Raw genomic sequence first — 23,018 nt, 5'->3', positions numbered from 1 at the left:
TCAAGGCGCGCACACACACACACACACACACACACACACACACACACACGCACTAACGCACGCACACGCACAATAAAAACTCCCTGCTCAGCTTGGGGATTCACCCGTTGCACGCTTCCTCCGGGATTTGCTTGAAGACACATCTGGGAAAGGCTCTCAATGCTTACTTGCATGGTGCTGTTAAAAAAAAGTTGAAATTGGAACGAATGAAATGTTAAATGTTATTACCGTATTTTCATATGTTCCCCTCATGACCACCCAATTGTCATCCGGCCCCGACTGGTCGCCATGATTTGGCCCGAAAAATATTCTCTGTGACGCGTATATTATTGATATGAGCGTGCGCGATTAATTATGAATGAGCGAGCGTGCACGTCCCTTTGAGGGCGCTAATGAAGCACCTCAGGTCGCCGCCCTCCCACCTGTCAGCTGCTCTTCTTGATTCCCCAAACAATTTTCCGTGCTTAAAAAATCCCATCTTTTTTAAGATATAAAGGATTGACATATTAAGTTAAAAAATAAATCAATGAACAAAGTGAAGATAGCAAGTGTTAAATAAAAAATCAAATTTTTTTCGTCTCACTTGTGCATCAGGTTTCGAATGTGGAGTAACAGACACTTCCACAATGTGGTTGTCAGTGCGATCTCAATCGGACAAAATTAGAAACAAGGCTGACTCCAGCTGAAAGATTTGCATCAATGTTTTCTGGATTCCCGCGGGCTGAATTTCTAGCACCCCTAATTTTGATTTTTTATTCTTCTCCACCCATCATAATTATTGAGTATTAATGTGAAGTTGTGATGACAATTTCAACAATTGTGACAAAAGAGATTAACAAAATAAGAAAGGCAAAGTCATGTGAGATGTGACCATTTGCTACATGGTGTGAACCCAAACAAGACGAGTTTGATTCCCTTCATTGTGTGTGTAACCATGGCGACATTAGTGCACGTTTGTGTTGCGCAAGTTTACAGCCAAGAAGGAATGACGAGAAACACCACCACAAAGTGTCTCTGCAGAGACTCAGCAGGTGTGAGTGACTGGGTTGTTCAGTGTGTGTGTGCGTGTGAGTGTGTGTGTGCATGTGAGAGTGTGTCTCATTTACAGGGTGGGCTCCATGTCAAATGAAAACATCTCATTGACGTACAAAATGCTTTTGCTTCCACTAGTGTGCTATATGAGTGTGTCATATAGTGTTTGTGTGTGTGTGTGTGTGTGTGTCTGTGTGCGGGTGTTTGAAGTGAGTGCTAGGGTGCAGCATGCAGCGTGCATGCTAATGCTGCGCCAGAGATGGAGGACGTGGGAGGGGAGGGGAAAAGGCCAGAAAAGGCCCGCCTACACACACGCACACACACGCATACACACACATACACAAGCGCACACGCACACACATAGATGAATAGCAGCTTGCGATTGGACATTGGTCAGGTGATGTGTTGATGTGTTGTGTTGCAGACATGAAGTGAAAAACGCCATCAGGTGTCTTGGCGGCACAAGCGTGGGCGCAATCTGTGTGTGTGTACATGCTACTCTGTCTCTATTGCGCAGATCTCCACCAAGGCAGAATAATAAACTAAAAAAGCATTTGTTTCAACGAACCACGCCATAGCTTTTAGTCCACTTAGCTTAATGCTAACAAACAAAACGCCATTGACAAGCTAACGTAACATCAGAGTCACTTTGCTGTTCTAACCCTTGGGCAACAGCTATTTGAACAACACATGTCCATCCATCCATCCATCCATCCATCCATCCGTCCATCCGTCCGTCCGTCCGTCCGTCCGTCCGTCCGTCCATCCATCCATCCATCCATGAGGGACAATATTTCAATCCTCATGAAGTCACACATTCTTTATCCTCTGCAAAGAACGATCGTTCCCACAAATTGTGCCCATCTACACAGAGGCGACTTCGTATGCACTGCAGATCTCATTTTGCTTGACTTTCTGTAAAGGAGAAACACCTTTGATACATAATTTGTTGATTTTTGTAATTGCTAAAATCCGACATTGGGAGAAAGGATTCTATGATGAGATTAGAGCTCGCGGAGGTTTATTAATAGCGCTGTGATGAAAGGTTCATCAGTGCAGCGCTAATGATGGCCGGGCGGGCCCCAAGCAGTGGGAAGGCCCACTTGCGTCCCCCATCCCTGCCCTCCACAGGGGTACGTCCATCAGCGGACGGGAATTGATATTGCGCGAGTGGGTATGGATTTGCCCCTGACATTTCAACTGGCCTGTCACAAGCCCCGCTTCCGACTGCTCACGACAAACTCCTTTTAAGCCACGCTCAAATCATTTCACGGTTGCTTTGCAAATATAAAACGTGAAGTGATTTTGCAAAGAGGAACAACTTGTTTCGAAGCGCCCTTTGTTTCTGTTTACCATCCGACATAAAACAGAGGGCGACTGTGATCCATAACATGGCCGAATATCACAAACATCCTCGTAAATCTTTGGTCTGCTGGAGACGTTGATGCGCCCGCCGGGAGTTAGCATCATTGCTTCATCGTTGCGCCTCTTTGCTGATAAAAATAATCAGAATTACATGCGAAGGTCGCCATGGAGACAACATCCAGCGGCATATATGGACACATTTCTGACTGTGTGTGTGTGTGTGTGTGTGTGTGTGTGTGTGTGTGTGTGTGTGTGTGTGGAGGTGGATGCTGACCCCAGGAAGTGACTTGATTACATAAGTCTGATGGATTTAAAATTGTAGCCTCCACTCTTGTCGACAATTAAGACACAATGGCAAACGACACCTCGGTGTACCTGTACAAAAAACGTGAAGCGAGACCTCATTTGGTGTTGGCACTTTGTTTTTTAGCTAGTAGAAGCAAATTTGCATTTATTTCATGTCACACTTAGTTAAAAGCATGAAAAAATAAAGTAGGAAAAGGCTCTTTGATGATCAATGTTTATTAGTTCACTTCTTTGTTAGTGAGCTTCGATGTCATTTGCGAATGATGCTGCTTTGTTTCATTTTTTAAAGCAATTATGAACTCAGTTCTTGAGATGTTTTTTTTCCCGTTTTACAGTCATTTTGCCAAACACAAATGAGTTTGCTCAGGTAGTTCCCGTTTGTCCAAATGGGGCAATGACCCACCAAATGGGGCGTTTTGCCACCAGCTACAGGAGAGGAACACGTGCACGTTTGCGACTGTCCCGCTGTCATTGTCTGGAAATGAATATGTGTGAACACTTGCAGCTGATTCCCGTTGCCAATGTTGTTTTTGTGCCATGCACGCAGCCGCCCGCCGCTCTGCAGGTGCGAGAGTGATGCATGAGCCCATTACAGCGGCGACAACAAGATCAGTCACGAGCCCAGCGCATCAACCTTTTTGCACCGGCCTGCCGCACCTTACTTTGGACTTTTTTTTCTTCACATTTGTCAAACTCGACTCGGTATCGACCTCGATAGTGTGCACATACACGGCCGGTTATTTCTTGTTTTCTTCTATTTCTTATTTTCTTCTATGTTTCTCATCGCTTTGCCATTTCTGTTTGTGATTTAGTTTCACATATTTACTTTAGTTACTGAGTTAGTTCATTTGCCAAGTATGAAAAACATAAAGCGAGAAGTTATTTAAGTTAGTTAGTTAGTTAGTTAGTTAGTTAGTTAGTTTCCATTTTTTAGGCAAGTAGGAAAAATGCAAAACAAGGTCAATTAGTGCATTTAATTAATCATTGACTGACTAATGTCAACAAAGAGTTTCATCGTGTTCTGCTGGTGCTTCCCTGAAGTCAAGTCAAGTCAAGCTTATTTATATAGCCCTAAATCACAAACAAGTCTCAAAGGGCTTCACATATACAAAAAATTGACAATTCTTCTCAAAATATCCCCTGATCTTAAACTCCCAGGAGGGCAAGGAAAAACTCAAAAAACCCTTATCAGGGGAAAACGCTTGAGATGGGACCACAGATGGGAGGATCCCCCTTCCAGGATGACCAGGCTGCAATGGATGCAGAGAGGGCACATAGAATACATAATGTAAAAAATCAAAGAAAAAGTGGATGTCCAATTCAAAGTGAAGAGCTGCAGGAGGTGCCCTCGATTGTCCTGGCAGTGTCCAGCCCGAATAGAACCAGGGGTGTCAAACTCATTTCACATTGTGGGCCACATGCGGCCTCGGTAGATGTCAAGTGGGCCGGACTGTTAAAATGATACCGTAGTCTGCTATAAATAACCAAAATATCATGTCTTTCCTTTTTTTAGTGTAATGAAGCACAAGAACATTGGAAAAACGTTGAAATTGAATGAACATTCGTTTTACAAAACATTTCATGAAACATCTCAGATTTCCTTAGACAAATGTCTAAAATGTCTTCGGTTGTTGTGGTGTCCATCATTGGCACCAACTCAAGAAACTCTTCAGTAACAGTCAGTGTCTCATCAACTCCATGCTCTAGACCCTGCAGACATTTTTTTGGCCCTCGGGGTCACTAAAAGACTAGCGTTTCGCGAGCTGAGGTCACGGGACGGAACGTAAGGAACAACTAAGTCGACGAGATGTAAAGGCGCTAAGCCATGCAATGATTTAGGTTAATAGGAGAACGTTGAAGTCTGAAAAATATTCGACATGAATATTCCGAAGCATAAGCAAATACACACACTTTTCCATTGCTTGCTTCACCCTGGGCCCGGTTGCCAGGGCAACGGGACAATGCAAACAAACCGCCGTCACTCCGTATTGACAATATTGCCGTTATTGACATTAGCCACACAGCGTGTTGCGGCAACAGCTCGCCGGGCGGGTAAAGGGCGGACGACGGCTGGGCGCGCGAGATAGCCCGCCGAGGTGCAAAGAAAGAAAGAAAGAAATGCACCTCAACAAGTCACCGTCCACTGTAGAGGCAGAGAAAAGAGCTAGTTTGTGCATGTTTGTGCCAGTGTCATGCCTGCAAAACGTGACGAACATGTTTATCATGTGGAGGCCCAGAAAAACACAATAGAAAGCTGCCATTTTGGTTTATAACACACATATTAGGCTCAATTGGTTGAGTTGCACTTGACCGGAATATGAGGAAACTGCAGCTCCTCAACCCAAACATGAAGTTTGGTATTCGAGCCACATAAACAGTCCCACGAGGCCACGTCGAAAAAGGCCTGGGAACTGGTTTTGTCTTGCCGGATTTGAACCTCATAATGAAGGGCCCAGATGAAAAATGATTTTGGACATATTTAGCCACAGTGCTCATCAGCACTTTATAAACTTTAAGAATCCAGATGCGTGCCACGCCCTAACAATACATAAAAAAATACGACAAGGTAAAATAATCTAAAATGGAGTCGTGCTGATTGAAGCGATCCACTTTAAAAAGTCAACGATCCAGCCTGGCCCCGCCTTCCCTTAGTCCGTTGCTTCCCCGGGGCAAGGCAGCCAGACCGGCCGGAAAAGGCGCTTCTAGGACGGGACTCTAGTTCCGCCCCTTTGCGCTGCTGTTGGAAGGTGTCGGTTCGCCTCCCCAAGACCAACCACCCCCTTGGGCGTCTCTCAATCCCACCAGCAGCCCCCTCCGACGGCTTCTTGACTCAATCTTGTCTCGGCGATCACGCCTTCCCACCCCTGCGTGTGTTCCAGCGGCGAGGAGGCGGAGGCGGAGGAGCGGAGGGGAGGGGGACTTGGTCTTCCCTTTTATCGGATTGATTTCTGACTCAATCGGGAAGGTTCCGGGCTCTTTTCTGCGGTGCTGCAGTGGTGTGTCACGGCTGTCTTTATCCCCCGGCTGCTTTGGAACGAGAGGGACCATATCGACTTGTTTTTTCCTGCTTCGTCCGAATAATTCCATTCCCGGTCCGTCAATCATTTCTTCCACCGCTGCGGTCCAGTCGAGTTGCCGCCGCGCTGGGACATGGACGAGCTCCAGTGAGGGAGCTCCACACGCCGACGTGATTCGGACACGGATCCCCCTAGAGGTAAGCTTCTTTTGCCCTTTTTTTTGGGAGGGAGTGGGGGGTGAAACTTTGCCGGCCGTTTTCACGTCGACGTTGCTGCTCGGTGAGTTTTGAGCTCGTTTTAAAGCCTATTTGTAGCGTCTTTTCAATCGTTCGTCGTTTCCGTTTATTCCGGTGGCCCATTTGGGCTTTTTTCGCCACAAGTGGGAGGACCGCAACCGCCGGGGTCTCGATTTTTGGAACGTTTCGCCGGCCACAGTTGCTGCAAAGTGAGGTCGCTAGCGTGGGAGGGTTGTGTGTGCGCGTGTGTGTGGTTGTTCGAGTCCCACGCGAGTCCCACGCGCTCGGTCGGCGGAAGCCCGCAGACGAGGCTCCCCTCGCCCGCAACCTGCAGTGTCACGTCTCGCTCGTGCAGTGTGGTCGTTTCATCCGCAACTTTTGCCGCACTTTGCCGCGTTGCTTCACGTATCGTCAGACACGTCAATTTCTCGCATGTATTTTGCCCGATTTGTTCTAAGTTGCTCGGAATTCAACTTTTGGATGCGGTATGTACCGCGGACCAGTTGCTGCCGCCTACCGCTGCGTGCTATCCAGAACGCGGACGGCTGGTTCAAATGCTCCATTTTTTGTAACAGAGTGCGATGTATGGTGGCGCGTTTGAGATATGCCGAATGGTGGAGCGGTTATTCAATGTGGCTAAGGCCGAGTGCAGCACTCGCCAAGTCCGTTCGAAGCCCCCTCAAACCCGGCGGTGTTTCAAAAACGCCCCGCTTGTCGATGACAGTACGGTGCGGGTGAGCTTGTTGACGTCTGCGAGCCTGGCAAGTCTGGAATCAGCTTGGCTCCACATTCGTTGTGTTTTTTATTTTGGTTGACGGATGCAAGGACAATTGCGTTAGCCTGGTGAACACCGGTTGCTGCATGCTGCGGTGGCAGCAGTGTGTTCGCGGGGCAGCTCGTTCTTCCTGTTGGAGTGGTTTCCCCACATTGCCGACACGAGCCGACCCAGCCTGGCCCCAGAAAAAAAAAAAAGCCGTCACTTTATTGTCGCAAAGTGTCCGTGATGTCACCCACTTGGAGAATGAACAGTGTCATGCCTGTTTCTTGTTGTTCTTGCTCCTTTGCTGTCATTTTCTTGGTCCCCCTCCCCCTCTCCATCTGGGTGTGTCCTGACTTAGGAGGGGAGGGGAGTGGAGGAGAGGAGGAGGGGGGGGGACCCCGCATCTTCTCCAGCTTGTGACCTCCAAACGAGGGCATTTCTGCCGATGCTGCTTCACCTCCACTATGAGGTCCTTTTGGGTGTTGATTTTTTGGGAGGGGGGCCTCACGCTCTTCGCCTCCTCACCCCTTTGTGGAGATGTTAAAAAGCCATTTGCGGCAAATTGGATCGAGTGAGAGGATAATTGTTGCCGCACGGCTCCGAGTTTTTTTTCTTGAGTGCTGGAGAGGAGAGAGTGATCTACTTAGCAGCTCATGACTCATTTGCATACTCCCTCGTCATCCTTCTGCCTTTTGTCTGGTACTTGTCGCTCCAAACACCACTTGACTGTCTGTCTTGGCCCCAAACGGGGGAAGGCTAATGACGGGTCTCCAGGAAATAAATAACAACATCCACAGCTGCCTTTTGACGTTTCCTTCCCAACGGAACACGATCCGTGGGGATTTTTGCAGCACTGCAACGTTGCCTTTCAAAACCGTCTTTGTTTAACTGCGGCGCTAACTAGTAGCTTGGAAGGCAAGCGGCAGAGTTATTCATCGTTTTGAAACAATGTGCAAATATGACTCGACTGGACTAAACGCTGCTTTGTCAGCACCGGTCGGCGGGCGTTATCGCAAGCTGTCAGCGAATCGGAAGCCCTGCCGTGAGTGTCCGATGGAATTAGGAGCCGGTGTCAGATGGGCCTCGGGGGAACAAAACAAAACACACGGCGACGTAACACTGTGCGCCACTTATTCAATTAGCGAGCGAGCCCATTCCAACGTGGCGCTCAGTCGGGCTAAGTGACCACCGTGGGCTGGAGTGGCCGCCGTGGGCTGGCGTGGCCGCCGTGGGCTGGCGTGGCCCCCCGTGAGCTGGCGTGGAGTCAACTGAGTCACCCGACGAGTGTTTACCAGACAGACGTGGCCCAGCCGGCCAGTCAATCATCTGGCTCGATGCCCGGCCGCGTCGAGCCCAAACGACTTCCCGTTCCGATATTGAGCAGCTGGACGTTTACGAGCCGCTGCTTTATGTCCGCATCAGCAAGCCCTGTCGGAAAAAAATCAAAGCGGGACCGTCGCGGGCGGCTCCTCCATGTCCTGCGGCAAATCCTTTTATTCCTCTTTTTGATTTGTAAATGGATCAGTCCGCTTGCTGCGGATGGGCAAAGCGGCGCGGGTTCACGCTGGGTAGTTATTCGACAGGGTGCGGAGAACGCACGCACGCACCCTGGAACACCGAACCGGCAATCGATGTCAATACGCCGTGTCCCAAATCAAATGTGCTCGATTGCAGTAAGTGAAAATCCGCCAGACGGGAAGGCCGTGTTACTTTTACCCTTTAGTCATTTTCATCCCTTCATTCAGAAAGAGTACATTGTGTGAAAATGACTTACTAACGTAACTTGAATTGTGTTTCAATCGCCAGTTTGATCTGAATAATGGCAGAAATGTCGACGGTTGTTTTCCAAAGTAAAAGCCGTAGTACCTTGCTGTGCAACAGTACGGCAGCGCTGAGGTCTACTGGAGGCGATGTAGCATAGTTAACGACAAGAAGAAGAGGCGGGTCCATTGTATGCTGCTCCACAATTGTCTTCCAAAACGTCTCTGCCAATTTCTGTTGGCCTATCGATGACATTTCATGCGCTACATTAGCATTAAGCTATCACTTTTCATTACAGCTCATACATGGACTGTAGCTTTAGTTTAGGAACATATGGCCGAGGTTAAAGGGGCTTCCTTGTATCTAGCAGTCGGAGTGAAGACATTTTTTTCCCCGTCTTGCAATTTTTGTCCAACTTAACCTTGATTGTGTGCTGCCGTGTTTGGCAGACTTCCTAAAATTCCAAAGATTGTAATATCCAGTTTTCCCCCAGCAGCCGTATTTGGTGAATGAACGAGCTTTTCGTGTGATGCCTTCAAAAACGTATTTCATTTGGCTTGCGTGTTAAAAGGGGAAGGAAAAAGTGTGCTTTCTGCCACTTGTTCCCCTCGGATGGTGAAGGGGGGATTCGGGAAGCCCCTGCAAGCAGGAGGAGGGCGCTCGCTCGCTCACTCGCTCGCACGCACACTCGCTCGCTCGCCTCTTATGTAAGTGGCCATCAATTATGAATGGACGCAGTGCAGCAGCGGCAAGCGAAGCGCTCCGGCCGCCGATGACGACGGGAGTGCGGCGGCACGGCTCCAGTTTGCCCGTAACGGAGTCGTTGGCCTTCATGACTATTTGATGGCCGCCCGCATTCATCCAAAGGGACATCACAGAAACGCCGCTTGACTTCTTTTGCATATTTGTCATCCACAAAGAGTCATTTCATAAAACAGGGAAACTCGTGGACGCAAATAAATGTGTGCAAAAAAAAAAAAAAAATGTGTGCCCCCGCCCACTAAGTTTGAATCCAGTGGGGTGCCCTCGACTTGTGCCTGAACCTGGAAAATGTTCACGATCAATATGAGGTTCTTATTGTTTAAACAAGTTAGCAAAAAATACATCAATACTTTTTCAGGATGAGGTTTTTTATTGTTGTTGAATTTTTGGGCAATATAATGTCCATATTTTGAAGTAGGGCTGTGGGCGAAGTAGCGTCTGGTGCCTCCCGTTCAGTCCCAACTGGAAGAAGTCGGGCAAGCTCCCACAAGGCCGCCCGCTAAACACCTGCCGGGAGCTGCACCCGCCCGCTCGCCCACGCTGCTGTTATGCAAGACGCCGCCGTCTCCCTCGTCAATCCGTCCGCCGCCAACGCTCAGCCAAGAAAAAAGGCACAAAATGCACATCGGGCTTTTCGTTTGTGCCTTCGCTGGCCATCTTTGGCGCAGGATGGAACTCGGAGCGGGCATTGGGCCTCTCGCAAGTAGCCGGCGCCATGATGACTTTGGCACATTTGGCATGGTCATGGTAGTGCGCGGGCGACGCTTGAGGCGACCGCATCCACTCCAACATTCTTTCATTTGAACAATGCCAGCTTTTGGTTTTTCCAAAGGCAACTTGCAAACAATTGTTTTTATGTGAAGGTCAACAAGGCCCACCATTTGTTTGGGTGGGAGGTTGACATTTTATTGATGCAATGTGTCAGATTATCCATGATACCACTTGATCAGATGATCAAAGTTGCCCGTGCGCCGTGTCAATTTTTATTTGAAGGGCAATCTCCACATTGCGCCGACCCAATCCGATGTCCAATATGGCCTCTCTTCACTTACTTTTTGATTCCGAGACTGAAGGTTCACTTTTCAAGTTCACCTCTCAATCCTTTCACGTCCTTGAGTGAATACTGTCATTTTTTGTCATCTTTTCAGAACAGCAAATTCTGTCGCTTGTTGCGTAACGTGATCAGAGCCATTATCATTGAAATGACGCTGTCATTTTTTTTTTCTTCGTAATTGGTTTTATTGTTTTGATGAAATCTGTTGATCATGACTAGAGAGCGACTTAGCGGTCGTTTCACTTTTTTTCACACTGTGATTTAATGTGACCTTGCACGTTAACTTGGTAGTGGCAGTATTGTCTTTTCTTGAGCCTTCATTCACGAATGCGTTTTACCGCCTCCTCCTTTGGATGATTGCGGTCGAGCCAAACAAAGACGTGCGCTAGCGTCACACGAACTGACAAACGTGTCTGGCGTGGAAGCCGAGCGCGAGCCCGAGAGGTGAGTGCGCCGTGGCGGTGGAGGAGGAAGTGAGCAGATGGTGGGTGGAGACGCCGCCGCCATCAGGAAGTGGAGGCTTGATTCTTTCTCATGTCATGTTGGCAGCTCGCACCATTTCACTTCCTTGTCCTCACACGACAAACGGCGGCGTGTGTGTGTGTGTGTTGAGTCCAGCTGTTCCTAAAATAGATGATTGAAATTCATAATTGCATTGCCTTTCATGTAACTTTTTCAGGGGCTCAACATTTACAATTGCAATCTACATAAGCAACCTAAAACACCACACACAAACATGTAGTATATGCGTTCGCCCGCCGGCAGTGCACTTTGCTGCGGCCCAAATCGCTGTCAAGCGCCCCGCCAAGCGTTTGCACCACTTAGCGAGCATGCGCTATTTATAGCTGATTGCGTATTGTGAGTATTGACGGCGAGGGAGGACTCCCGTTTGCGGTCGTTGTCGGGCCGGGCCGGGCGGGCTTGTTCCTGTTGTCGTCGTCGAGGTTAAGGCTGGAGCGCACAGGCCGGGCGGGCCAAAGCGGGCGCTCCACTCTGTAAATCAACGAAAGACAGAAAGAAAGAAGCAAGGATGGGTGATGGACTGAAGGAAGGAAACATTGACAAAAAGACCAACCAGGTGGACAAAAAGTAGCCTTTTTTTTATCTACCAAAGGAGGTGATAGACTTAAGGAAGGAAGGAAATGAGGCAGCAAAGAAGGAAGGGTGTAGGAAGTGACCTAGGAAGGGCAATTGGACTACAGGAAGGAAGGCAGGCTGGCAGGAAGGAAGGAAGGAAAGAAGGCAGGTGCTGTGGGAATCCCCCCATCGCCAGTGAACGTGAGCGCTTAGTTACGAGTCAACACTCATCTTTGGCTTTTGGAGTTGATTTTTACGGTCCGACCTTTGAAATTTGATAAGGCGTGAAGCTCTCCCTGAAAACGAGCTCGTAAACACACGGAGGAATCGTAATGCAGGAATGTGGCGCGTCACGCTGTGCAACAAGCGGCAGACAAGGGCCACTTGTCTTGCCTTTTTGCTTTTTTTCCTCGCCATGTTCTCGGTCACAAGACGCTCCACCGGCAGTCATCCATGGATGAGTAAGAATCTTCATCATCATCATCATCCGAGGAAAAAGAAGAAGCCTGCCCGGTGGGCCGCACGGTAGCAAAGATGTCCACGCGTATGTTGCTGACTTCACAAGTTTTCAAGAGCTGCCCGCTTTCATGTGCGGGCGTCGCAGCAACTTGCAATATTTGCAGATTTACAAGGAAAATAACAGATCAAAGTCAAACGTAGTGGTCAGGTGAAAAATGCAATCTTCCATTTTTCCAGAAAAGAGTTGAGATTCGACAAACGTTTTTAGGCGGGGATCAAAAGATCTCATGACAAGAATGAAGCTGCGAGACGGAATTTTTTTTTTTCCCCTCAAATAGATTTTTACCAGATGACAGACGACGCATAGCGACGGGCGAGTGATTCCGCCGCAGGAGTGGACGCAGCTTTTCTGCAACGGACAAGTCGTAAATGACGCAATCTCACCGACGCTCAATTAGCGGGATGGATTGTCCGACATCGGAGGACTCTCCGGAGGCCGACCCGGATGCGGCGTCTGCATCCTTAACGACTCTTTGGAGCGCCAACATCAGAGCTGATTGATGGTTTTTCCTTTCATTGTTTTTTTCATTCAAATTGTGTGTGGGGCAGCGTCCCGCCGATGACGAGCAGGATGAAAAACACATCGTTGAGGTGTCAAAAGCAAAGGCGAGCGTGTCACTTGTCTGCATTGTTGACTGCTGCTTGTGTATCATTTCCAGAATTCACGTCTTTTTGTGTTTGCGGCTATAAATAGACACTATCAATAGAAATGTGGCGAAAGGTCTGCGCAATTTCAAAATCTTTGATGTTGGAGTAGCTCAATGGGCCGAACTGTTGAAGAAAAGCTCGGTCAAATATGCTTGCTCGTCGAGGAGATTCTCAAAGCTTTCTGTGGGGAACATTTGGAGCGAGCGTCGAATGCTTTTTGATTTCTCAACCGAAATATGTCGGCGAATTGGCTTCATTTGGAATTGTGGACATTTCTTGGCCTGCCGCTTCAACGGACGGCGCTGAGCAATTGACTGATGTTCTCACTGGACGCAGTTATTGAGCGCCTCATTGGCTCACTTTGCAAATGGCACCTGTTGAACAAGCTCACGAAGCAATTCAACTATTGCTTTTACGTTTTCCACTTGACGATTGCTAACCGATGCTAAATGACTCCCTGGCCGTCGATCGCTTCAAAGTGCCCGGATGCTTTTGCCAACTGTCTCGGTGGCTGACCGACAGCGATAGATGGACGGCGATGGCCAACTGCCAATTCTAGCTGGCTGACCGATGAAAACTGTCCGGATGTCTTCGGTGACGAGTTGATAATGGCTAACTGAGCGAGGCTGACTGATAAGTGCTCTGATGAAGATGCTCTGCTTTGCGCTTGCCTAAGGCTGACGCTAACTAGCACTAAATCGGCTGATGGCGAGCTGGCACGCACACACGCACACACACGTCACCTCTGCGCAGTTCAAAACTTGTTGACTTACTGACAGTGTCAAATTGGCCGTGACGCTGAATGAGCCTAACTGACCGATTGTCTGACTTATGGACGCTTTGCGTACTCTGCTTGAATGTTTCCTGACTAGTTTGCCCGTTGATTGGCGCTGATGAGCTTTACTGGCAATGGCTGATACTTGCAGACACTAAATGTCACCCGCTTACCCCAATTTGCTGCCAGTGTGGACCTGGCAGCAGCCTCCCATTGGTGGATGAGTGTATGAGAGAGAGAGTGTGTGAGAGTGTGAATGGGTGAATTGTAAAGCGCTTTGAGCACCATGTGGTCTAGATAAAAGCGCAATATAAGTACAGTCCATTTACCATTTACCAACTACCTGAGCGACACTTGAATAGCACAGAGTGGCTAAATTGCAAGTTGACAACAGCCGACAGACACGAAATGACGCCGAGTGGTTGGATTTAAATTGCAAACTGACAACAGCCGACTGATACGAAATGACGCCAAGTGGCTGGATTTCCAGCTCTCTGGATGCGTCAACCGGCTACTCGACACAAATGGCTGATTTGACTAACTAGCTCACATGCACTTACTGAGTGATCTTGAGATGTTCTTATCTACTTGCTTCATGGCTGACTGACACTAAATGACAAAGAATGATCATCCAACAATGGCCGCCCCTGATAATAACGTGCATTCTGTTTTCTGGAAATTTCCAGCCTGGTGTGCTGGCTGACCGAGAATGATTAACCGACGCTAAATGAGATTAAGCCAAGGACGACTACTGACTGGCTAAAGAGTTGTTCCCATTGTTGCGTGTCTGTGAGCAGCAATAAGTTCACATAAGTTTGTGAACGAAGCCTTGTCGTCTCGCCACGGGAAGACCACGTCAACCGAATCGAAGGTCACGGCAACGTCACGAGCTCCTTCCTACCAAAGACGACCATGAAATATCCACTCACCTTTCATGAAACCATTTATTGATCAAAACTCGCTTCACGGTGCGTCGCGCTCGTGCCGAATGTTTTTGCTTGTTTTTGACTCGTCGAATTGAAATCTGCATCCTGTTCATAGTGCTGCAACACGTGAAAATCAATAAGCGAGTTTTGATCTTCATCGGATCCTCAACTTGCCCCATTTGTTTTTGCAGTGCGGAGGATACCGCTTGCGTGTGTGCGTGTTCCTGGCCTCTGCAGTGGGGTGATTTTCTTAACCGTCGGAGCCACCCTTTACTGCCCCCCCCCCCTTCACTCCCTGCTGGTCACATGACTGCAGATAAGGGTGTGGTCTCCTGCATTCCCGGCTGCTCTATCGTTTTTCCTTTGCACCCTTAGATTACTGAGTCTGACATGCTACACACGCACGCACACGCACACACACACACACACTGTCTCCACCCGACGCAGTGACGTGTGGTGCATGTGAATGTGTGAGCCCTTGTCTTTGCATCTTAGTGCAGTCCACCTCCCGCCAATGGACTTTTAATTGTGGGGATGGGAACATGGACATCAGGGTGGGCGTTCCAAGAGTGTCTTTTAGGTGCGTTGATGTAGTTTTGGCTTTTTTATCCCGAGTGAGTTTTTATATTGTGTAAACTTTGATTTACAAGTTTAGTTCAACTTGAATGGAAAATTCATTTTGTAGTCAATGAAGTCATCCGAAGAGCACTGGATTCTAAAAATGTGCACGAGCTGCCGCCCCGGTCCGGGTCCGAATTGAAGTTGCTCGTGAATCGTGACAAGCATGATCGCAGATGTCAATGACCATTACATAAAAAAATGATGATGCAACTATGACGCAGCATTTAGTTGGCCTGGATGACTCCATCGAATGATGACTTCAAAATGTATTTTCCGTTCAAGTTGAACTGAACTTGAAAATCAAAGTTTACCAGGCCAGGCCAACTAAATGCTGCGTTCCGTGCGCCTGGCCTGGCACTTCCCTTTACCGATTTCAACCAGGGCCAAACGCTGGTAACTTGACGTAGTTCCATCCGAATTTGTGTTGGAGACTGCTAATGTGGCATCATCTTTAATTTCATTGATTTTGTACTCTGCTTGGCAGACGTCTTGCGTGTCTGAACTCGATGATTCCTCAGTAGCCATCGGAAGAGAACCTGTTCTGTGCGTTTTTTATTTTCCCTTTAGGTTGCTGTTAGGTCACAATTGAGTCACTTGTGTCACCTGAGGCATGCGGCGTAGATCCTGTGTGTGTGTGTGTTTAAGTATTTTCCATGAGGCACCAAGCATTCATTCAGTTGCTTGGTGCAACAAGGCGAATGAAAAAAAGTTCTTTTCTCTGTGTGTGGAGGGTGTGGCCAACAGGGTTTGCCTTACATACTTGTGTGTGTGCGTGTGTGTGTATGTGTGCGTGTAGTCAGCAGGCTGCTTTAGTATGCAGAGCAGGTGTGTCTGCAGAGGCTCAGAGAAGTAGAGGAAGAAGAAGGAGCGGGCTAGTAGCACACAGAAACGAGTGAATGAACACAATGAGAAAGCATTCATCAAATTGATATCTTTATGTGGATCATAAATATATTAAGGCTGCTATTGTGAGGTTGTTGGCGATAGCCAGCCCTGCTGTGTGCATACTCCCTCTGTGTGTGTGTGTGTGTGTGTGTGTGTGTGTGTGTGTGTGTGTGTGTGTGTGTGTTGCTGGAAGAGCAAAACGTCTGAGTCATGCTTGTGCTGTTTTTCACCATCCGTCGTCCATTTTTGACATTTTCTGATCAAGAAGGAATGCTGCCAAACAGCCAGCAATGCGGGCATCGATGTTGGAGTCCGAAATGGAATACAGCACTTGAGCAAGACTCTCCACTAACAACCCAGGCTCATCTTAGCCTCACCCTGCCACACAAATTCCACAGACAGAATTGTGACTTGTGATCAGCGAAGTGTCTCCGTGCCAAAAGTGTCGACGTTCCCTTTTGGACAGGAGGGCAGGATTGGCCTCGCTATCTGCTACAAAGCCGACCGACTACGCACAGCAGCGAGCGTTGAATTTCAGAGTAGAGCGGAAGTGTATTCCACGTTGCCGAGCGGATTTTTAGCCCTTGTGTCTTGACGGCGACGCTTTGTCGACCTTTGCGCTGCAGTGGGCGTGGTCAAACAATCCTCTGGCAGCCGGGCGAGTTGTACATTGTTCTAAATTCACTTACCGCATGAAATACAGTGGAGCAAAAAAAGTATTTAGTCAGCCACTAATTGTGCAAGTTCTCCCACTTATTTGTACAACCGCACTGCTCTCGAGGAGATCTGCATGGAGGAATGAGCCAAAATACCAGCAACGGTGTGTGAAAACCTTGTGAAGACGTTTGAGCTCTGTCATTGCCAACAAAGAGTATATGACAAAGTATTAATATGAACTTTTGTTATTGACCAAATACCTATTTTCCACCATGATTCGCAAATAAATTCCTTAATGTGATTTTCCGGATTCTTTTTTTTCCTTTTGTCTCTCATAGTGTACCTATGATGAAAATTATAGGCATCTCTCAACTTGTAAATGGGAGAACTTGCACAATTGGTGGCCAACTAAATACTTTTTTGCCCAACTGTATGCGGAGTTGATACACAATCAATCCTTTTTTTAAAATGATGCATTTTACACACTCGTTTGACAGTTTTTGTCTCTTTCGCAAAGTCATCATGATCAAAAATCACTTGATTGTCAAGTCAATCATTTCACCTCGTGTGTCATCCACCTATGAACTCGACACATTTTCCGATCGCGTCGTTGGATGAGCCAGCGCCTTTTTATAGCCGTGACAAGATGTGGAAAAGGTCATCTTGCCTTTTGGACTTGACCCAAATGCCAGTTTGTGTGTAGGTGACGTGATCGACAACATCAACAACAAAAAAAGCATCTTCAAGTCACAATGAGCTAAAGTGTGTCTTTAACGAGACACGGTTGCGTCATCGCCATTCAATCAGCAGCAGCGCGACATCTCATAATGACCTACTGACCGCAATTTGTGTGTGCGTGCATGTGTGTGTGCGCGTGTGTCTGTGTGCATTCCGTTAACTGTGCTAAGTCCTTTGGTGAGCACTTGGATCATGATGGGCTGGAATTTGTAAATACACACACACACACTGTGTTGATGATCACGCATCCAACTTGGTTGCACTTCCTTTTCCGTTTGTCCCAGTCAAGCTTTATCATCAAAATCAGCAAAAGGCTTTTTTTTTTTTAACACAAACTATGTTAGCAGTCGGGCTAACTGACAGCTCCATTATTCATTGATTGGAGTTTCTCAGGCCGATTTTATTCTTTTCCTGTCATCTCATGGTTGCTAATGTAACGAACAATTGCTTGCTATAGTTAGCAGATTTTCTGATCCCTTTTCACCAACTGATGCGTTAAAAAAAACATTTATGAGGGGGAAAAAAAAAAGCTCATCTGAAAAGGCAAGAAAGAAACGGGGTTCTCTTCGATGTTTACAAGTGATGGCAAATATTTTTGCCAAGTTTTTATTTCCATCACGATTGTCCGTATGACGTTTTGACATCCTCGCTTCAAATATTGGGAGGAGCCGTTTTTTGCGATGGCTGAGGTGTTGCTGTTTTGGTTAGAAAAGTGCGACGCCTCAACCAGAATCCCCGGTTCTGCGCGACCGTGCCCGACCGGACGAACATTCCGCATGCAGAAAAATTCACTGTGTACTTTTGCCGCAACTAACGACGATTTGCTAACGTGTTGACTCTCTGTGTGTGGTTTATTTTGTGGTGCTTCCACCAAGATTCTCATCCATCCTGCTTGTCTTCCTTGTTCACAGCGACGACATCCGGACATGTTTATCCCCGTTTCCATGGTAAACCAGTGGAGCATGCCCGTCCCAGCGAGGAGTTAACCTGCCAAAGCGCACGCCCCACGACCCCCCTCCACTGACCATCGGGAATTTCTCCGACATCTGCGACATTCTCACGGACCGGCCGGCATCGGCGACATGGCTAACAACGCGGTGGAGCACCCGGCGGGGAACTCGGTTGCCGACGGCAACCACGATGGTGACTTCGGGGTGACTGTGAATGACCTGCGAGGACTCATGGAGCTGCGCAGCGGCGAGGCTGTCGGCAAGATTCGAGACGACTACGGCGACGTGCAGGGCATCTGCAGACGCCTCAAAACCTCGCCCATCGAAGGTAAACCGCCCAAAGATTGACGCAACCGCACCTCTTCTCATGTGATTCAAATGACAAATGCTCACCAAAATGTTCACACACATGTGCAGCAGATCCCCCCCCCAAAAATCTGGGTTCTGACAGAAACAGATTAAAAATGTGGAAAAAAAAGATGCAAACTCAGGACTGCATTGTGGAAACACATCACGTGGAAATGCCGTCGGGCTGCCGTTGGTCAACTGTGATCCCCTGCGCTCATGCGTGCGTGTTGGCGCCGCGGGTCCATTGCTGAATTGAAATTAGTTCCATGCGGCTCCCCTAATGTCTCCATAGATCATTGCAGCATTCCATTTAGCAAATCAGCCGCAGCGCCCGCCGCCACCTTGCTGACGACTTTTCAGTCCCAAACTCATCATCATCGCGGTCACTCTTATTCATCCTCATCGTTCTCTATATTTTCATTATTTGCCCTAATTAAAACACATTTCATTACAAGAAATGCATTTTGTCGAATCGAATTTTCCAAAATGAAGGACTTCAAACTTTTTTTTTATTTTAATGATACCATACTTCTATTTCTCAAGTGATATTTGGACATGCCTGAACGGGAAAGTGAGGCTGAAGGCATGCACGCTTTGTTTTTTGCGGGTGGCGGCAGACTCCAAAGCGGTGCCTGCACGCGCAGATTGAACCGCACTGTCACGTTTCATCTTTCTTTTGTCCCCTGTTGCATTTTTTATGTCTTATGAAGCGTCCGTCTGAAGCCTCCCCGGTGGTCGCCGATCTTCTTTTCATCACGGCATCAAAAAAAACAAAGAAGCAAAAACGTGATTTTCTTTTTTGGGGTTTTTAGTTCTAAGCAGCTTTTGCTGCAATCTGATCTGAGACGTGGCATGTAGACTAAAAATAAAATGGCTATTTTAGGTATTCTGTCAAGATGACATCAAATTGTGAAAAAGGTCTATTTTTTATTTTTATTTTTTCACTCTCCATTTTCATTTCAAAGAACCTCTCAACGCTAAGCAGGCTTCTCTCTGACAGTGTGCAACGCACACGTGAATGCAAAACTGAGCTGATTTGTTAGCACGTCTTTTACTCAACATCAAAGCAGAGGTGCAACAATTCAGTGATGGAATTGATTAGGAAAACGAATTGGACTCTTGATCATCGTGTAAAGACCTGCTTGAACTGGAAATTGTCAGAATTTCCCCCTATCGCCTTCTGCCATTTCTTAGTCCTCCACAAAAGCAGACTGTACGCTGGTCAACAGCAAATTTAATCCGCTTGAAAAGCGCGAGAGAGAGAAATACACACACACACGCCCAGCCTGAGATTCCCAAAAAGCAAAACGGTATCCAGTCGTGCAACGCTTTCACTACGCTCAGGGCCTTGGCGAAGGTCACCTCTCGTTTATTCCGCAACGTGCTAAAATGCCAGATCCAATGGCTTTTTTGAATTTGGTTTTGTTTCCAACAGAAGCACTTCCTTCCTTCCTTCCTTCCTTCCTTCCTTCCTTCCTTCCTTCCTTCCTTCCTTCCTTCCTTCCTTCCTTCCTTCCTTCCTTCCACCAGTAGATGTCTTCTGTACCGGTTGCCACGGCAACAGCAGCCACGTAGACATCTATCACATCTGCTTTCTTATCGCCGACAAATTAGATCGGCCCACTCCAAAAAGTCCCATTGCAGTTTGGCTGGGCTGCCCTTTGCCGAATTTTTGCATTTGCGCGACGACGCATGCATACGTTAGACGCCGCGTTTGGCAGCGAGCAATCGGCAAGCGTCATGCCAGAAACTTTGCTTCTGACTGCAGTCACATGACTGCCGGCGATCAAAGCCTCAGCGCACAAAATCCATTCATGCCGTCGAGCTCCATCCGCCATCCGTGGTCACATGACCCATCCCGGCACGCGGTCTCATTCCGACATGTTAGCTCCTCTCGCGCCCCCCCTCGACTGAGCTGACGAGTGCCATTCGGTGAGCTCGCTGCGTTGCCGGTGCGGCAGGTTGGCGCCGGGAAACGGCACCAGTTTGCATTTCTGTGGGTGGGAAGGCCGGAGTCTCAGTCGCCAGTTTCGGGCTTTGGCCTGGCCGTGGTGTCAGATTCTGACAGTACATGATAAATGTGCGAATAAATCACAAATGTTTTGACTTGGCAAAAAGTTTGATTCACGACTTGCTTAGGCCAAGTCCGGACCAGCTGGAATTTAAACTTGAGACTTGCGGTGCCACTTGTGTCGCGCAGGTCTTTCTGGGAACCCCGTGGACCTGGAGAAGCGGCACGCGGCCTTTGGGCAGAACTTCATCCCGCCCAGGAAGGCCAAAACCTTCCTGCAGCTGGTGTGGGAAGCCCTGCAAGACGTCACGCTCATCATCCTGGAGATCGCCGCCATTATCTCGCTGGGCTTGTCCTTCTACCACCTGGAAGGCGGAAACAGTGAAGGTCCGCTGCCAAAATCTGCTTCAAAACTTGACTGCAAGCTTCCGCCATCCAATCAGCAATCTGTATTTTATTCAAGACGATACGATTTTCCCATGCAATTCTACAAATAGCTCTTTAGCGGAACTTCGGACTCGATGCGTATTTCTAATCAAGATGCTGTTTCCACGGTAACTCGGGGCAGAGTGCTCCCCGCTCCACACAGCCGAGTAGAAATATGTTTCTTTGCAATTTTTTCCAGCTTGCGGCCAAGCGTCGGGCGGCGTGGAAGACGAAGGCGAGGCGCAGGCAGGCTGGATCGAGGGCGCGGCCATCTTGTTCTCGGTCATCATCGTGGTACTAGTGACGGCCTTCAACGATTGGTCCAAAGAGAAGCAGTTCCGAGGCCTCCAGAGTCGCATCGAGCAGGAGCAGAAGTTCACGGTCATTCGCAAGGGGCAAGTCATCCAGATCCCCGTGGCCGAGATGGTGGTGGGGGACATCGCCCAGATCAAATACGGTACCGCACCTTAACATTTGAGCGACCGAGCGAGCCTCCTCTCAAACGGTGCCTGATGTTCTTGTCCTCGGCCCGCAGGAGACCTGTTGCCCGCCGACGGCATTTTGATCCAAGGCAATGACCTGAAGATCGATGAGAGCTCCCTTACCGGAGAATCCGATCAGGTCCGCAAGTCTCTGGAGAAAGACCCCATGTTGCTGTCGGGTGAGTTTGAAGGCCCCAAAAATCGGCAACAACCACAAATGCCATTTTCCAGTCTGTCCGCGGATCCCAAACATTTTCACGCAAACAACCACACAAAATAGCATTTAGCATGTTAGCATTTTCTCCACGAAACAGTAGCCGACGGCTCCTTTTGTCCGCTATGCGTTTGAACGCTCGTAACTGACTCGCTATTTGTTAGCATAGCAACACTCAAGGTGTGCTTCTGCCCGACAGGAACGCACGTGATGGAGGGCTCGGGCCGAATGGTGGTGTCGGCCGTCGGACTCAACTCTCAGACGGGGATCATCTTCACGCTGCTCGGTGCCGGCGACGGCGAGGAGAAGAAGGCCAAAAAAAGTACGAATGAGACACAAACCATCGTGAATGTTTTTTTGTGCTCATCTGGACCACAACTTGACACAAACCACCTGAAATCACTTTTACGATACGCTCGAGAACATCCACTACAATGTAAGTAACCACTACTACATGAGTGGTACCAGTCAAAACATGAATAGTGTGGGTCTGTTTACATAAATGGATAACATGGCTCAGATGTGTGTCGACCGCTAAATGTTGTGTAAATATGCGGCGGCGATGGTTACAACCCTTCAATTCCACATCATATACGTACGGCTGGGATTGAACAACTTTTTTGTCACCGACGTTAAGGTGGCATTCTTGTCAATGTCGACTAATCGATGCCAAATTCGATCCATCAACGATGTCAGATATGTCAGTGTGAGCCTCCAAGCGATCTCGCTCGCTCGCTAACTTTCCCCCGCCGTCCTCGGTTCCACGGGACCCGCCCCCAGAACCGTTCATCCAATCGCATTCGGACACTCAAAACTTGTCAAACTTTAACATGGCTGGGGAGTTGCCGGCGTGTTTGCGGGGTGACGACAGACTCGAGAAAGGTTAGCGTCAGAAGAGTTAAGCGTTCTTTTTCTCTTGAAAGAGCTTCTTGGTGGCGTCTCGTCCGTCAGCTCTGCGACGAGAGCATTTGGTGAACGTGATGCCGTTGGCCTACTGGCATCAGCATCGAGGAATCGATGTTACGCATGACATCGCCTGTCGTAGGCATGGGCTGATCTTGAATTCTGACAGGATGGGAACGGTGAGCAAAAATAGCGCCGTCAAGTCAAGCTCTAAAATGAACTTTTTGAAATATCGATTGCCTTCTTCAAACCCGTGGCAGATCTGCTACGTTTGAAGCGCCTGGACCGCAAAAAGCCAGTGCAAATAGCGCAAGATAGCTTCCAACATTACCGTCCACATGAGCTGCACTGTCAATCCCAGTCCAGTGAAGTCCTTAGAATGAGCTCACGTGTCATTCACTTTTTTCTTGTCCAGTGTGGCATTCATGTTGAATGAATGAATTAATTAATCAATGACCTCCTTTATTAAAACACACGCCTGCCTTTGACTCCAAAAAAAAAGACCAAAATGATCTCGACGTGTATGCGGAGCGCTGTGATGCGAG

At 48.2% G+C, this 23,018-nt stretch overlaps 1 protein-coding gene across 6 annotated transcripts in view; it reads left to right on the top strand.

The window, feature by feature from the left end:
* Positions 1–5,348: 5,348 nt before the first annotated feature.
* The window catches only part of LOC119122660 (plasma membrane calcium-transporting ATPase 1-like), a 33,472-nt gene continuing 15,802 nt past the window's right edge, over positions 5,349–23,018 (top strand). Inside the window, exons 1-6 of one of the 6 annotated variants that reach the window (XM_037251111.1) lie at positions 5,349–5,917; positions 18,051–18,417; positions 20,638–20,835; positions 21,074–21,331; positions 21,410–21,535; positions 21,770–21,892. In XM_037251111.1, coding sequence (XP_037107006.1) covers positions 18,222–18,417; positions 20,638–20,835; positions 21,074–21,331; positions 21,410–21,535; positions 21,770–21,892 — 901 coding nt within the window. In that variant the 5' untranslated portion in view covers positions 5,349–5,917; positions 18,051–18,221. Of the gene's footprint in view, positions 5,918–11,348; positions 11,372–18,050; positions 18,418–20,637; positions 20,836–21,073; positions 21,332–21,409; positions 21,536–21,769; positions 21,893–23,018 lie in introns of those variants that run through there. The other 5 variants (XM_037251113.1, XM_037251110.1, XM_037251108.1 and 2 more) reach the window with 5 other exon arrangements.

Source organism: Syngnathus acus, chromosome 5 (genome assembly GCF_901709675.1).
Source record: "Syngnathus acus chromosome 5, fSynAcu1.2, whole genome shotgun sequence".
NCBI classification, from domain to species: Eukaryota; Metazoa; Chordata; class Actinopteri; order Syngnathiformes; family Syngnathidae; genus Syngnathus; species Syngnathus acus.
The sequence above is the reverse complement of the archived record's forward strand: the minus strand, read 5'-3'. Positions and strand labels throughout refer to the sequence as shown.